At 37.3% G+C, this 18,296-nt stretch overlaps 1 protein-coding gene across 2 annotated transcripts in view; it reads left to right on the plus strand.

Moving 5' to 3' along the window:
- Window positions 1-457: 457 nt before the first annotated feature.
- Window positions 458-18,296, plus strand: part of LOC118807609 (contactin-4) — a 90,371-nt gene continuing 72,532 nt past the window's right edge. For both annotated transcript variants that reach the window (XM_036569645.1, XM_036569646.1), the window contains exons 1-3: window positions 458-486; window positions 2,044-2,219; window positions 4,296-4,391. In XM_036569645.1, the coding sequence (XP_036425538.1) occupies window positions 473-486; window positions 2,044-2,219; window positions 4,296-4,391 (286 nt within the window). In that variant the 5' untranslated portion in view covers window positions 458-472. The remainder of the gene's footprint in view (window positions 487-2,043; window positions 2,220-4,295; window positions 4,392-18,296) is intronic.

Consider the following 18,296-nt stretch of genomic DNA (forward strand, 5'->3'; position numbering starts at 1 on the left):
TGGTTTTCTTATATATATCGACTAAATTTAATATCTAATATATATATATATATATATATATATATATATATATATATGTATGTATTAATGTTTTTTTCTCAATATATTAGTTCTACACTTTCAGTAACAGAAGGGCTGGTTCTGGTCAGTTTCTGACAGAATTTCTTCAGGCTTGGGTCGGGACATACAGTTCTTCGACTGTATTCGGGTTCAGACCCAATTTTCAGGCCTGAGGAAAGCTCTGCTCTGGGGTATAATGCTCTCTAGCCGGCCCCCTTGTCCTGTAACCAGGCCCTCCAAAAATGAAATTCTGGCTGCGCCACCGTGCCTGATGTGGAGCTGGTTATGTTTTCTTGCAGAGAGAATTATTCAGCATGGCCCCGTGTTCACCCAGGAGCCCAGCGACAGCGTGTTCCCGCTGAGTTACGAAGACAACAAGATATTCATCAACTGCAAAGCAAAAGGAAATCCAATGCCGCATTACAGGTAAATACACTGGAGCTTATTGATTATGCTTTTCAGTGGATGAACACTGATCTGGTGATTAGGTTCCCTGTGTGTACATATGAATGAGCTCATTTAGCTAAATATGAAATGAGGTTTGTATCACGTAGGGCTGCTCCCTATGACGGAATAATATAATGTGATTACACTGTATCCAGCAGCACTGCTGTGTCTGATCCACTCGTACCAACACACACTAACACACCACCACCACGTCAGTGTTACTGCAGTGCTGAGAATGATCCACCACCCAAACAGTACCTGCTCTGTGGGGATCCAGACCACTGAAGAACAGGGTAAAAGGGGGCGGTAACACTTTCTATGAATGTCACCTTTGTAAGCATCTATAAACACATTCATTACATGTTATAATGCATTCATAAGACATTATAAACATAGCTATAAATATTTATTAAAATGCATTATATGTTATAGCTATGCTTATTATGCATTATGAATTGTTAACATAATACATTATAAATACTGATCATAACAAATTATAAGAGCTCATAAGTCATATTTATCCGCTCTAAGTAAAGTGAAGCGTACTGTACTAAAGCCTCCTCTAGTGTTCAGAGTGAGGCTTCAAGTTGAAGTATTTACTGAAGGATTTACTGAAACACTAAAACATTCACAGTAAAGCACATTACAGGCTTCAAATGTCAGAGTTTAAACTAGAGCTGCATCAGTGTTTTACCCAATGTGGGAAAGGTAATGTACACCACCGTTAGCTTGGTATTTGTCTTTACTTTACAGTCTCCAAGCTGGGACTGACTTCTTTGGCACTGACAGTATAACATGTTATTAACACTATTTATAATGCATTATATTAACAATTCATAATGTATAATAAACATGGCTATAAAGTGTAATTCAGTGTAATTCTTTTTTATAAATATTTATAACCATGTTTATAATGCCTTATGAATACATTATAACATGTTAGAAAGTGTTACCAAGGGGGCTAACAAAGTATGCAGAGAAACAGATGGACTACAGTCTGTAACTGTAGAATGCTACAAAGTGCACCTATATAGTAAGTGGAGCTGATAAAATGGACAATGAGCGTAGAAACAAGGAGGTGGTCAGAATGTTATGCCTGATCAGTGTATGTGATGCCGTTAAGGGCTAAAACAGTGGAAATGTGATTTTGGGGGGGGGGCGCTATTTTGCCTTTCAATGCCATGCATGTACCACCTTGAACCTTAAAAATATGTTTTAAGAGAAAACCTTCATATAAATATTGTAAAACAGTGTCTCAGACATCAGGCAGTGAATTCATAACCATTTCATGTAATAACTTCCTTTGAGGGAGCTTTTAGAGGTGGACGTCTGGTTCCTATCACCACCACTGTGAACCATTCTGACTGAAGTTTCTGTAGAACAGAGCGTTTCACATCAAACCACTCTGACTTTGTTTATAGCTGGTTAAAAGTATGACATGTCATAGATTGACATACTTAAAAGTAGCCAACTTTTCAAAATGACTTGAATCGCATTGAGAGATGCACTGAAAGAACTGTTGATCTTCATCCACAGGTGGAAGTTCAATGGAAAAGATCTCAACGTCGACACGGATTTAAACTACACTGTGGTAGAGGGCAACCTTTTGATCAATAACCCCGAGGCAACTAAACATGGCGGGTCTTACCAGTGCATCGCCACTAATACCTTCGGAACCATCCTCAGCCGCGAGGCTAAAGTGGAGTTTGCTTGTGAGTAGAGCTCAGACATCAGACTGTGCTGGTCTTGCAGAACTGAAGGCTTCCTTGAAGATTAATGATGATTAATTAAAGTTCCAATCAGGAATTGCTGAAACTTCTGGTCCACATTGAGAAAAGTGGACTCTGTTAAATCGTACAGTTTAATTAATCCCAGCTAATCCTGGGATCTGTTATTTCTGATTGGGACTTTAAACAGAACTCCGTTTGGGAAGAGCTCAGTTATTTCAGTGAGTTATCCAGGAGACCAAAGATAATGTTTCTGTTATTATGCTTAAAAACTGTGAGACTTTTCAGCTACACACTTTTAAACATTTGAACACACTATTTAATTACATTTATTATTATTATTATTATTATTATTATTATTATTATTATTATTGGTACAATAAGACTACCCTTATAAACTGTTTATGAACGCTTTAAATTTAGTTTATTAATGAACTGTTAATTAGGTCGTAAACACCTCATTATCTCAAATCTTGCTGTTTGCTTATTTTTATTTTGCCCTCTTCATCAGTCAGTATTAAACCTGTCAGCTTCATCAGATATTCATATTCATCAGAAACAACAGCTCACTGTTATTCTTATTATTTATGTGCTATAACTGCTTAATAATGATTTGTAAGGTGTTTATGACCTAATTAATGCCCAAATTAATAACCACAGTTTGAACCATACATAAACCCTTTATAAGGATTGTCTTACTGACATTATTATTATTATTATTATTATTATTATTATTATTATTGTTGTTGTTGTTGTTGTTGTTGGTACACCAAGACTACTCCTTATAAAATGTTTATGAACAGTTTAAATTTATTTGATTAATGGTTTGTGGAATTGATGGAATATAAATGAGTTCATGAACACCACATTAATAAGCAGTTATAACACATAAACAAAGGCAACAGTGTCCTGTTACTTACCCACTTTCATCTATTGTGTTAAAGCTCAGATCTTTCTGTTTACTTATTTTGATTTTGTCAGTATTAAACCTGTCAGCTCTATCAGATACAACAGCTCACTATTATTTTTATTGTTTATGTGCTATAACTGCTTATTAATTAACCAAATTTTGACCATACATATATTATAAGGGTTAGCTTATTGAAAACATTATTATTATTATTATTATTATTATTATTATTATTATTATTATTGTATTTCCTCTTAGCTTGTCTGCTAGTGCATAAACAAGCGTACAAAATGTGTCTAATTCTGTAGATCAACCCTAGACTACAAAAGTAACCGTTCCCGTCTGACTGATTCCATTTATATATGTGTCCTCAGTGAAATTCTGCCTATCCTGAGACAAAATGCAAATCAAGACTCTCTAAGTAAGTCTGCGCATATTGCATAAACAAATATGTCGTTATTTGAAATTCAACAACCAAACATCCTTGAATGACACTGGAGTCCGAGGGTATTTGCACTTGTTGCTAATTGGTGGCGCATGGCTGGCGCAACCGCACACCCTTAGAACGGCAGCTGTGTTAATATTTCTCAAGGTTTGTGAATTAATGTGTTTTTACACATGCACTTTCCATTTGGACGGGGTCCATGCATATGCATGTATATACACAACAATGACAGTTGCATCAGCTTTAAAGGGAATTTGCCAGCTGCGTTACCTTCAGAGCCCGGATCTCACTAACTTCAGACGTACATCCTCCTCTCTGACTTTATAGTCAGGGAAGAACTGTTTGTTCTGGATCTGGTAATCGCTGTGACGTTAATTTGCTTCCTGGATAATTTAGCACTCCCTTTAAAATGTGCAGTTTTTTGTTGTGAATTAATTATCAGATCACTGCGGTTTACAGTGAGTAGAGTCGGTGTTAATCCAGGGGCTGACAAAGTAAGTGCATTACTGTTCATTCATTCTAATAGATTCTTGGTTAAAATCAGTATTTTTTCCTCGTTTAAATTGGCCGAGTGATGCCTGTCGAGTCTGTCTGTGCTCTGAGTGGTGTTTCTAAAGGTGTCTGTCCTCTGGTCTATTACCCATCAGTGAGATGGGACCAGCGTAATGATAAGTAATGGCCAATGTGCTTTTTGTGCTGTTTTCAGATTTGCAGAATTTCAGCAGTAAGGCCAGAGGTCCAGTGTCGGTGAGAGAGGGTCAGGCTGTGGTGCTGCTGTGTGGTCCACCGCCCCATTTTGGAGGTATAGTGCTCCCAGAGTTGCTTTCACAATGTTTTGTTAAATTTTGCTGTATCAAAGTGCATGTATATGTCTATTTATGTTCCTTTACCAAGCCAGTATTTGGACATCATGGGAGGTTATCCCTGCAGTGAACCCTTCATTGGTAAAGCTGCCCAACAGAGGTTTGGTCCAGCAGGTGGTGCTGATGAGCAACTGTAGTTGTAGGGCAACTGTAACCCTTGAAATGCTTGTAATGACTATAACCTAATAACTCAGCTTGTTTGCACTGCAATGTAAGTAGTTACTGAATAATAAGTAATAATAAATAATAAGATGAATAATAAATAATAATAATAATAATAACATAGGATTTTAAGGGATTGAAAGAAATAATATTCTGAAATAAAGAGGTGAGAATGTATTTTCTCTGTTCTTTCTATACTTCAAATATGCTATTGGTGCAAAATCATGACCTGTCAGATGATGTAGATCCTGGGTTTCATTAGATTTATCTTTCCTAAGCAGTTATTTACACATGCCCACCTTAAATGGATGTACAAGACCCCCACAGACTACCACCATGCTTTGCTAGCATAGATACAAAGATGAGAAAGATAAGACTGGCTGTGTTAAATGTGCTTTTCTGGCTGTCAGTCAACAAACAGCTCTTTCACCAACTACCAAAGGACAGCACTCTACATAAATGGCAATATTCCAACTCAGTGATAGCAAAGGGGGCCTATCTTTGCTTAGCACATTTTCCAGTAAACTACACTGAAAACATCCTAACACAGTGCAGCGTTCACCAGTGAACTGCTCTTTAGAGTGTAACCTGCTTGTTGGCTAAATATAGCCTTTTGTATCAGCTATAACTGAAATAGTAAACTAGTGATAGCAAACCAAGCTATTAGATTCGAGCACTTTAGCCAAACTCTCTGACGTCTGGGACTATTTAATGGTAGGAATGGGTCAGATTTTTAAATACTTGAATAGTCAATAAGGTTTAAAAAACTGAATAGTGATTTCTGTTTTTTTGACAAGCAAATTAGCTCAAAGGTACACTGCAAAAAATGGTATCTGGTCAAGTGAAAAGATCTTAATCTAGTTGATATGTCTAATATTTTCTGTTTTGAGATGTTTCTGCACTTGTTATAAGATCTTTTAGCTTATTTCTACACATTTTTATTTGTTTAAAGTAATTTTAGTAAAGTAAAATGGTCTCACTATAGTGCAGATTGGTTTCAAGCACAGTTCTTAAAACAAGCAAAATGATCTGCTAATCTTACTTAACAAAATCACTTTCTTACCTAAGAACAAATCCCAGATAAGAAAACACTGGTGAATGTCAGAATCTTCGTAAAAACTGCGTAAGTGGGTTTTAAGAAGAAATTTCGGTAACACTTTCTATGAATGTCGCATTTGTAAGCATCTATAAACACATTTATAACATGTTATAATGTATTCATAAGGCATTATAAACGTGGTTATAAATATTTATAAAAAAGAATTACACTGAATTACACTTTATAGCCCTGTTTAGTATACATTATGAATTGTTAATATAACGCATTATACATTTGAAGCCTGTAATGTGCTTTATTAAGTATGTTGGTAACACTTTCTATGAATGTCACCAATGTAAGCATCTATAAACACATTCATAACATGTTATAATGCATTCATAAGACATTATAAACATAGCTATAAATATTTATAAAAAAGGAATTATACATTATAGCCATTTTATTATGCATTATGAATTGTTAACATAATACATTATAAGTACTGATCATCAAGTTATAAGAACTCATAAGTCGTATTTGTCCGCTCTAAGTAAAGTGAAGCGTACTGTACTAAAGCCTCCTCCAGTGTTCAGAGTGAGGCTTCAAGTTGAAGTATTTACTGAAGGATTTACTGAAACACTGAAACATACACAGTAAAGCACATTACAGGCTTCAAATGTCAGAGTTTAAACTAGAGCTGCCATCAGTGTTTTACCCAATGTGGGAAAGGTAATGTACACCACCGTTAGCTTGGTATTTGTCTTTACTTTACAGTCTCCAAGCTGGGACTGACTTCTTTGGCGCTGACATTATAACATGTTATTAACACTATTTATAATGCATTATATTAACAATTCATAATGTATAATAAACTATAAAGTGTAATTCAGAGTAATTCTTTTTTATAAATATTTATAACAATGTTTATAATGCCTTATGAATACATTATAACATGCTATAAATGTGTTTATAGATGCTTACAAAGGTGACATTCATAGAACGTGTTACCAGTATGTTTTAGTGGTTCAGTCAATCCTTCAGTAAATACTTCAACTTGAAGCCTCACTCTTAACACTGGAGGAGGCTTTAGTACAGTACACTTCACTTTACTTAGAGCAGATAAATACAACTTATGAGCTCTTATAACTTGTTATGATCAGTACTTATAATGTATTATGTTAACCATTCATAATGCATAATAAACATGGCTATAACGTATAATGCATTTTTATAAATATTTATAGCTCTGTTTATAATGTCTTATGAATGCATTATAACATGTTATGAATGTGTGTGACATTCATAGAAAGTGTTACCAGAATTTCTTCTTAAGAACGGTTGGAGAATGAGGCCCAATGCGAAGTCTGAAGTCTGTACTGCACTAGAGGGCTATGGATCTAGCATCATTCATTTTGGCCAGAGTTTTATATATGTTTATTCCATTGAAGGGAACTTAGAAAGACTACTGCAGCCGTCTGAAGACTACCACACACAGGATGAGAAGCACTGCTGTTCTGTCAAAGGCTCTCTGGTGCAGGGTAGCAGTACAGTGTGCAGCTATAGCACATAGGAAGCACTGCAGATAGCTGTACTTGTATAGAGTTAATAGGGGAAAAAAAGACTTCTGTCACGTTTGGTATCATCTGGGACTCTTCACAAACTCACTGTATTCCAGCTAAAGAGTATGAGGTGAAATATAACTAGGCTAGTGACGTTAGCTAAGGTGAAAAGATGTTTAGCATTTGTCTGTTTATTTTGAAGACTTTAGATTGACCACTTTCTCGGTGTAAATTTTAAGTCACAGGTCTTTAAGTTTCATATGGTCGCATGCAAAAGTTTGACTAGTCCAATTAGATGTTTTGTTGATTTTATAATTTAAAAAGTTAACACCTCATCTACAGAAAACACACTTAAATATAACATTTTCCTGCACATTTTAGTGCTCAATCTCTATCTCAGTTTATCACAGTGTTAAATATGACGTAGTATGTGTGCATTAAAATGTGTAGAAGTGTGTTTTCTTTTAGAAAAGCAACAAAACATGGAATTTGAGTGGTGCGGCAAGACTTTTGATTGGTATAGGATGCATAGGAAAGTAATAGAAAAGATGCTGAGTGGCATGTTCACTGTCTCTGGAGGTGTCCAGTGTATAGTAGCCTACAGCTTTTTAGAGTCCTGTGCATTCATTACATTTTTTATTTGATTTTTAAATCAGTTATCAAATTTGACTGAGATACACATCCTTATTTAATGGTATAGCTGCATATGCACCCTGTTTTGGATTGGTATAGAGTCCTGAAGGCCTCCAGTCCTGTGTTCCTCCAGTCGAACACTACTGAATCATAACCTGTAGCTTGTCCTGAGCTGAACCAGGCGCATCAGAGCAGGAAAAACATGACACATGATGCTAGCATAGAAGCTTCGTAAAGCCTGATTCATTTATGCATTTGAGAATAAAACAGTTGCAATAAAATATTAAAATAAATAAATTATTATAAATTATTAATCATTATTAATTTTTTTATTTTAATATTTTATCGCAACAGATTTATTTGATGTTAATCCTTTTACTGTTCTATTCTAGTAAATAAATAGATTAGATCGTTTTCTTGTTGCTAAGTCGGTTATTTAAAATTTTAATATGTTTTCATTACGTTGTATTGATATTTTATGCCTGTTTTCAATTATTTTTTCTTTAATTTTATTTATTTATTTTTTATAATAAATACTTTTGTCTTGATTTTCATTTATTTAAGTTGGTACATTTCATTTCAACTTTTCCAATCCTTTGTAATTTGCTCGGCTACACTCTAAATGAGGGTCACCCTCAAATTGATCGATTGATTGAAGATTCACGTTAACCCCAGGCTTGAATTCATTTCAATTAAATCTATTTTTATAATGTTAATCTTCATAATCTACTGAGTGGGAAGTAAGTTTAACTTGTGAAACACGGTCAGCAGTAACAGTTCTCTGGGCAGGGACTCCTCTGAGAGACGGGACGCTTCATTCAGTTTGGTTGTTGTGTCTGGGGGGGCGGGACTTTCTCTCCCCACTCTGAGATTTGCTAGCCTATCAGAGACATGGCTAATGAATATTCATAATTGCATGTGCAATCCTGTAAACTGCACATGTATTGAAAAGAAAAATACATGTGTACTGAATAAAACTTACACATCAGTTAATAAGTCACAAGGAATTAATAAAAATGAAAACAAAAAATGGGGCTTTTGAAGGATGATTTCACGATTCATCTGTAAGCCTTTTTAATGAAAACCTTTTTCAGCGTATAGTGGCCCTGTGTAAGATGTTCTTTTTTCTAAGTCTGAAGGCACATATGGGGCCTATAAGTTGCGAGATGGTACTGAATGTATAGCCTTGGAAACATGAAGAGTGTAGCAGCATTTCTGTGTCTATGCGATGTGCTCACAGCATGCTTTAACAGTGCTTTAACAAACCCATTAATGGGCTTTAATAGAGCTTCTGTAGGATTTTTAATTTGACAAACTGAAACCCTGAAAGCTATTAGTCCTCAGAGCAGAGTTGGTTAATAACACACTACATGTAGCCTACATTATATAATCTGCTCGCAAAAGCAGCGTATATATATATTTTTTAAATATACACAATCAGTTTAAAGCTATTTTAAGGATTGCAGTTGTAAGGACTACATTTTTAATTAGGCGATATCAATTCGTCAGACAGTAATTCTTAATTTACTCAGTGTGCCCATAAACTGCATAATAACAATGTCAGATTGTTTCTCAGATAACTACAGTTCTGTATTTTAGGGTGAAAAAGGAGAATATTAGGGTTTGGATCTTCACTGCTGGGTCAGCATTTGACCAGTTGACACATAGAAAGAACTAAGAAGGCAACAGGTTGAAATATGACATCAAAAGTATTCACACACATTATCTATTCTCCAGGGTCATTGGAGGGGTGGGGGCTAACGGAGCCTATCCGTGCTCTCATTGGGTGGAAGGCAGGAAACACCCTGGACAGTCCATCACAGGGCAGACATACAGACATATATTCATTCACACGTAGGGACAGATTAGCATCTCCAGTTCACCTGACTGCATGTCTTTGGACTGTGGGAAGAAACCCACACAGACATGGGAAGAACATGCAGACGAGGATGCTGGTCGCCCGGCCGGGGAATCGAACCCAGGCCAGTCTTGCTGTGAGGCAACAGCACTATGTACTGCAATAATAGTTAAACTATTATTACCCACTGTAATAGTTAGCATATTAGCATTGCCCTCATTTTCAACTTTGTAAAGCAACATCAGGTCTTATAAAGGCTCTATATAAATGCATTATTATTATTATTAAGTACTTAGATTAGATTATACATACATACATACATACATCATCTAAACCGCTTATCCTTCTGGGTCGCAGTGGGGTGCTGGAGCCTATCCCCGCTGTCATTGGGCGGAAGGCAGGATACACCCTGGACAGGTCGCCAGTCCATCGCAGGATTAGATTATACATTTTTATATATTTTTTAAATATTTAAGTAATATAAAAGATTGTTACTGATAGTTTTAGTCATGTACACACTTTAGAAATAAGGTTCTAAATTACTTTTGGCTCGAATGGACAGGTCCTAGTTCTAGGTTCTTTAAACTTTTAAAAAGCTCATTTACAAAAAAAAGAAAAAACAATAAAGTAAAAAGTAAAAAAAGTAAAGTAAAAAAAAAAAAGAAAAACTCATTGTCATTTTGGCCCTCAGTCCACCATAAACACATAATCTGTAATCAGTGCCAGACTACATTTCTTAATGAATCTATCCGACACCGCCCGTGAGCTTGGAACTGTGGGTACTTTGCGGTACTCTTGGCGCTCTTTTGCCTGCTGTCATGCATTCAGCTGTTGCAGTAAACATCCTCGGAGTTGACTCTATAAACTTAACGCTTTCAGACACAGAGAATTTGGAATTAGGCTTCTCTTCCGCTGCCTTGTATTTCAGAACACCCCGAGCTTTCATATTACACAATGGCCTGCTCTTCAGCTCCAATACCTGCATTCATACACCCACCTCATGGCATTTAGCTGCCCCCCTCCCCTCCTCCTTAATGCCACTTGTGCCCTTGCGGTCATTCGGAAAGGTTATTTTCTTAAGCCCTGGCCTTATATTGGTGGGTAATAAAGGCATTTGGCAGTCAGTGTGGAGCGACAAGCTCCTTTATCCCTCTTTTTCGGCTGCGAGTGTCTGCTGTGCCTGTGTGCAGCTGATTAGCGGGCCCTCAAAGTGCAACACCCAATCCCCTCGCACACATGCCACCGGTGCAATTTCACGCCATCGCGCCAGCATTCTGCCACTCGGCTGCGTTTTCCAGCGGAATCGATGGCCTTAAGCACCTCGCCCCTCCCCTACCCCTCAACCTCCCTGCAGGCTTTCACAATCCCTCCTCACCCCCCCAGCACACTCTCCACTGTCTGTAGCGTTCCATAAGCCATGAGCTCTTTCATATGGATATGCAGTTTTGATAACCAGAGCTGTACTGTAACCATGGCTTGGTGGATGTTGAGGGTCTTGTTATGGGGACCCATGTTCTCCTTGAAATCATACTCTCTTAAAACAAAGGCTTGTAAGTGGTTCTTAGTCGTGATGTGTAGTTCTAGCCAAAGAACGTTGCATTTATGCTGTATTTACACATCGACATTGAAAAATCACCATAACGTGCCTCAAAATAGGAAACAGTACTGGTGAAGCCAGGCAAACGTTGCCATGGTGATGGCATTACTGACGTTTCTGCCCATGTAAAATAGTGTTAGCCACTATTTTATCCTAAAAGTGTTTTGAACACTAATGTTTCTAATATCGTTCAGGAGTTAATGTACATGGACTGGTACACCTGGACTTCAACTGCAACCGTTCAGCACCTGAGTTCATCATGGTTTATTCCGCCACCACAGTTGAAGGCAAAAGTTGGGAAAATTGAACTTGAGTTGTTGCAGCTCCATTTAAAACAACAGCACATCCAATTTGCTGTCATCCATCTATCGCCAACATAGAAATTCAGCATTACATTATTTGGATAAATAATTGGTACATCCGTTGAAATTATCCTTTCTTTTGGGAATCGAAAAGAACTTCTGCAGCACGGGTCTCCAAACCTGGTCTTTATTCGTCGTTTTAGTTGTTTCTCCACATAAACACACCCACTTTAACTCAGGGAAGGGCTTGTTAATGAGCTGATTAGTTGAATCAGTTATGTTGAAAGTGGGGGAACTCTAAAGTGTGCAGGACAGGGGATCCTCCAGGACTAGGGTTCCAAAGAACCCTCAGAATCACACTGCATCTAGCAATAAAACATCATGGAGCTTCGTAGTACACAGGAATTTATGATTACCAAAGCTGATCCATTGTTCTGTGACCAGCATGGTGGAGGTCTGACATATTCTGTCCAGTCTGACCCAACCTACAGCACCTGGTCCTAATTGTATCCAACAAAAAATAGATATAAACTTAAACATGACCACCTCCAACCAGGGACCTAACATTGCACAGTCATAATGTTAGCACATACTAATTTCTATTTTATTTCTCAAAGATATGCAATCATAATTAATTGTCAGTTCAAACAAGTATTATTACACATTTCTATAACCTAAGAATAGCTCCATTAGGTTGCATTGAGGACCCTGTAGCTACTGAATAATAAGCCTTTATATGCAATAAGCCTGAAATGTCAAGGGGTAAAATCCCCCTTTGCTAATGTATTCAGTAATCAGTGACTTCAAACAGCAACTCAACTTGACTTGGATATATAATTTTAGGATAACCTTTTAATGGTGTAGAACTTTTACATTATATATTTACTTGAATTATTATTTTTTTAAGAGTCATCCATTGTAAAGTATTCAAATTGTTCTTCTATTTTCTATTGTTTCGCTTCAAGAAACATTTTTGGCTCTTTTTGGCACTTTTACTTCTTAGTTTAGACTAATGTGTGCTGACCTTGTGACACCAACATGCCAGATAAACATATATATATATATATATATATATATATATATATATATATATATATCACTGTTGTTGAAAGAAAACCTTGTATCTCCATTTTTAACGTTTTTGAGTTTTTGACATAATTTGAAAATGCCTGTTGCCCTTTACATTATGTGTAAATTTCATGATGAATGAACTAAAAGAAATTACCCAAAATGGCTTGGAAAAAAGTCTGGTTCCATTGACTTACATTAAAAGTAAAGTAGGTTTTTTCCTTCTCCTGTAAAGTTACCATTTTGGAGATACAAGGTTTTCTTCAGACAACAGTGATGTATTTATTTATTTATTTATTTATTTATTTATTTATTTATCTATTTGACAGATCTAACAAAAGTAGGCAGGAAGAGTACAATAGCAAGTAAAAAGTATGGATAAATGATGCCAAAGTCTATGGATTCTCATACACGGGCTACAAGAAGCCCAAATGTGAAATCTGAACCTGATCCGAGACACAACCTAGAAATAATGTCCCAAACTGACCAAATCTTATGTGAACAGTCAGGTCCTGTGGACCGATATTTCAAGCTTAAAATGCGGCCGTTCATCTGGTCTGGTGGCAGATTTGAGTGAGTTAAAGGGGACGTCCCCAAAGTCTTTGAACGCATCACCGGCGAGGCGTTAGGTGAGATTGGGTTAATGCAAATGAACACCTTCCCTGTTTATGCTTGTTGCAAAATCTCATGACAGGCCGGGAAAGAATCGCCTCTCGGCACCGCTTACCGTCTGTATCTGCTTATGCAAATGCTGAACATCTCAGCCATGTCTGTGACATTAGTATGAGATCACACGTCTACAGTAGGAATCAATTCTTTGTGCTTGGAGACCGAGCCACGTTCACTATTCCGGCCTGTCAGGGGATCTGAGCCGAGCTTGAGGAGGCCCTGCCCACTGAGACGGCGGAAGCCTTAAGCGCGACCCTCCGTGACACCCCCTAATCACAAGCGGCCCATCACCCCCCGCTACCACTTCCTCCCAAACGGCTTTAATTCAACAACTCTTTCTCGTCCTGGTACCAAATGAGACTTCTCTCTTGTCCTTGTGTCGAGCAACAAAAAAGAAGTCTGACTTTGGGACACGCTGTGTTCTGATCTCAGACGAGCTCTTATCAAGCCTCGTTTCAATCTCGCCAACCCCTCCAGGCCCTTTAATAAGCGCTCCCTAAATTGACACTGATGGCGACGGATCCAGCTGCTCTGTGCTCTGCTCCTCTGTCTCATTAAGAAATGAAGCGATGAAAAAGCTGTCGGGACCAGAGGGACCACGGAGGCACATCTCTAAGGCAACACCCGAGCATCAAACCGCTTTACAAGACAAAAGGATCAGAAGGAGCCGCCGAATGAGGCTGATTGAATTGGGGGCTGTCTCGTTTTGTGTGCGCTCATGGTTATAAGTGAAATTTCACTTAACTTAATAAACCAATATACATCCACTTTACATTTACATTTACGGCATTTAGCAGACGCTCTTATTCAGGGCGACTTACAAGAGTGCTTTGTTGTCTACTAGTAAAAAAACAGGTCGCCTAAAGTACCCTTGAGCTAAAACACTGCCAAAAACAAGTCAGTGCTAATGCCTGGAATGCAAGATACAGAAACAAGACATTGTGTGTGTGCAATTGATAGTATCAGAGAACCTGTAGAGAGGAGAATTTCCACTCTGTAATGTCTTCCGGGTTTCTCAAACACTAGAGGGCGCTCCAGGGCGAGTCCAAAATGAATGGATTAATATAGAGCATTTGAGCAAAATCATAGTTTATAAATGCTTAAACATTTTTAATGTAAAAGAATACATTCATTTCCTGAACAAAGAACAGCACAAAACATTTTAACGCTGCTGTTACATTTTTGTGTGCTTTTGAGTTTTAAATGGCACCTCATGTACATCCACGAGGACTGTGAGTGCGAATAGACAATGAGCTGCTCTGCTCGCCAACCAATCAGCACTCAGTAGCAGTAATGCTAACCAGTCAGCACTCACAAGCAGTAATGCTGGCGTTCTGCTGCCCAAAACCCATTTGCTGTAGAAAAAAGGAAAAATATAGATTTAGTTATATATAGTTATATATAGTCTTATATAATATATTTACCTTGCTTCTTTAGTGAAATACATCTGTCTACTTTCTAAAATTAAAGGAAAGTTCTCGGCGACTGATTAGAAACTATTTTGACTTTTCATTTTTAGCCGTTTAGCTTTATTTACTCCCATTCATTGAGGACTCACTCGTGGGCGCCCTCTAGTGTTTTGCAGTCCTGTTTTTGATATAACAGGAGAAATAGGAAGAGGCCAGGCTCCTCATAAACCGGCTCTGATAGTGTTCCGATGACGTTACAGTCATGCTGCCACCATTTTGGATGGCAACTTCAAGTTCATTCAGCAGTGCTGTGGCTGTTTGTAATGAGATAATAATTTAATATTTAAAGCTCATTAACTGTGTATCTGAGTATAATGACTTGATTTCGTTTGTGGTTGTAGTGATGACAAACGAAAGCTATAATCTAAACGGCTGAGATTTCCTGCTGCATTATTGTTTTCATGTTCCAAACTGCACACTAGCTCACTAAATAGTATACAAAATATAGTGCATATACCATTAGAAGTGCACTCATTAGTGTAGTAGGTGAAGTGCAGAAGTGTGTGGCTTGGGACGCGGAATTAGATCAGCCAGTGAGACGCGATCAGCAGCTCCAGTAGCTGATTGCAGCTTCACTGTGCTGCACATTAGCTGCTCTATAATGGTTAAACATCTCAATTTATTAAGGGCAAATTGATGCATTTATTGAGGTAGATTGATGCATTTATTGAGGTAAATTGATGCATTTATTGAGGTAAATTGATGCATTTATTGAAGTAAATTGATGCATTTATTGAAGTAAATTGATGCATTTATTGAGGTAAATTGATGCATTTATTGAAGTAAATTGATGCATTTATTGAGGTAAATTGATGCATTTATTGAGGTAAATTGATGCATTTATTGAAGTAAATTGATGCATTTATTGAGGTAAATTGATGCATTTATTGAGGTAAATTGATGCATTTATTGAGGTAAATTGATGCATTTATTGAAGTAAATTGATGCATTTATTGAAGTAAATTGATGCATTTATTGAGGTAAATTGATGCATTTATTGAGGTAGACTGATGCATTTATTGAGGTAAGCCAATGTTGGCTTTAAATTTGCCAACTTTCAAAATTCGTTCTATGTTTAAGGCAGCTCAGTGTAACTGTAGCACCATTTAAGGTGGAACGGAAAATTCAAATGAGTAGCTGGCGAATAAGAAGCTAACTTGAGCTTAATATATATGCAGTTTATTTAAGAGCTTTGACAGATTTGGTAGCCACTTTTAAGGATCTTGTCCATTTTTGGCTTTGTAGGCAAACATCCAGGTTTTAAATCTACAGGAAATCAGTGAAGGGAATGTGATATGAAGGTACCACCTTATATTACTGGCTATTAATTAGGTTACAAACATTGTGAAAGTTAATAAATGTAAACAGTGAGCTGTTATATATGATGAATATGAATATCTGATGAAACCAACAGTTAACCAGCAAGACCAGAGGGTTTAACAGTATAGATGAATGTGGGTTCACAAGCAACAGGTCACTGTTCCCCTTTATTAATGTTTTATACTGCCATTTATAAACCCTTTATAAGCATGATCTTATTGTAAAATGGTACCAAGGCGAGTCAGGAGCAGGTTGGAATAGTCAAGCCTTCAGATGACAAGAGACTGAACGAGCAACTCTATTACCTTTTATTGTTACTTCCACTCACTGGACACTCTGAGGTCCACTTACCATACAGGTCTACTACGTAGGTGTACAATTACAGCTCAGCTACAGTATATGTAGTCCTATATACATTCATCTTTGCTGTTTCAGGGATGCTGTTGACCTTCTATGGCCAGAAACTGAACAGTCAGTGGCGGTGGACCTCTCTTAGTTGTGGTCCATTCTCAGCACAGCAGTGACATGGTAGTGTTTGCACCAGTGGATCAGTCCCAGCAGTGTTGCTGGGTTGTTATATAGACCAGTGTCACTGCCAGTGAGAGTAGACCACTATCCACAAATATCTGGACACTGCAGCTAGGAACTGACCATTGATGAAGAGCTAGAGCAGAGCTGTTTGACTCTGGACCTTTTCCAAAGGTTCAATCCATTTTCCCAGCCATATCCCAGTCTTGGATTTTGAGATCACTTCTGTTAATTGAACTTTTAATGGAACTGACTGGGCAGCTGCATGTTGGATTTGAGGTCTGGAGTTGAAGATCTCAGCTAGAAGCTGCAGGGAAACAGATACACTGCAAAAAAATGAAATCTTAGCAAGTGAAAACATCTTAAATCTAGACAATATATCAAATATTTCTCATCATGAGATCGTTTTTAAGAATATTACGAGATTCATCTTATTTCTAGATGTATTTTACTTGTTTTAAGTCATTTTATTTGGAAAGTTTTTTCATTTGCAGTTCATTTTCTTTATTTCAAGCATTATTTCTTGAAATAAGTAAAATGCTCTGCCAAGGGAAGAAGACCATTTCACTAGATAAATTTACTTAAAATAGTAAATATTAAAAAGTCTAGAAAAATGGGGAAATAATCTTACAATACGGTAATCTCACAATTTCATAGTGAGAAATATTAGACATATTGATTAGATTTAAGATGTTTTCACTTGCTAAGATATCTTTGGTCTCACTTTATTTGGATAGTCCACTATTGTCCCCTATAGATGATCTATAGATGTTCAAAGTGTTAACAAACTATCTGTTGAAACTCAGTTGATTCTAAAGAGTGGCGGGGTTAGGGTTAGGTTTTGGACCAGGGTTAGGGCTGGGTTTAGGTGTTGGGTTGAGGTTAAGGTTAGAGTTAGGATTAGAGCAGGTTTAGAGTTAAAGAATGTAACTTGAAAGTAAATTAAGTATCTACAAAGTATCTAAAGTGGACTATCCAAATGTAATGTTACCAAAGTCTATAACTATACACCAGCAAGGTGGACCTACAAGGTGTTTCCAATAGAATTGGCTAGAATGAGTATTGTTTCCCGTTTTCCTTGTGCTTTTACCAAGTTTTTCCTTCCGTTATCACCTTCAGCGTTGACGTTTGCAATCTGGACCTGCATTTCACTGGGACAGTGTCTGTTGTAGAAAGCTCCTAACAAATCAAACTGAATTAGATTTACACTTCTAGCATGATTGCTGCACTAGAAAAATGCGCCACCTCCATCAGGCCTATCACTGCACTGTGATTAGACAGAACGTTAGGCCTGTATTGAATGTGGCAGATCTACTCAGGCATTCATATAAGCAGTGCTTCTTGTTATGTTTACCATTGTAGCTTTTACGTGCTCCTCTACGAGAGGTTGCTCGTGATTGAAAGCACTATTGTAATGGCGTGTTTATGTTTCGCAAAGCAAATGTAAACATGCAGACCTGCTACTGACTTTATTTGTGCTTATCTAATGTTCCACCGGTGCTTGTGTACATATTGAGGGTTTTTCATTTGTAGAGAAGTGGGAGGTCTTGATTCCTGCTTCCTTTTTAAGTGTCGCTGTCGAAAACTGTTGACTTTTAAGGTTCTAGCTAAGGCTCTTCCACAGTAATGAGTCAGTGTTG

The sequence above is a fragment of the Colossoma macropomum genome, unplaced genomic scaffold (genome assembly GCF_904425465.1).
Source record: "Colossoma macropomum unplaced genomic scaffold, Colossoma_macropomum, whole genome shotgun sequence".
Taxonomy (NCBI): Eukaryota; Metazoa; Chordata; class Actinopteri; order Characiformes; family Serrasalmidae; genus Colossoma; species Colossoma macropomum.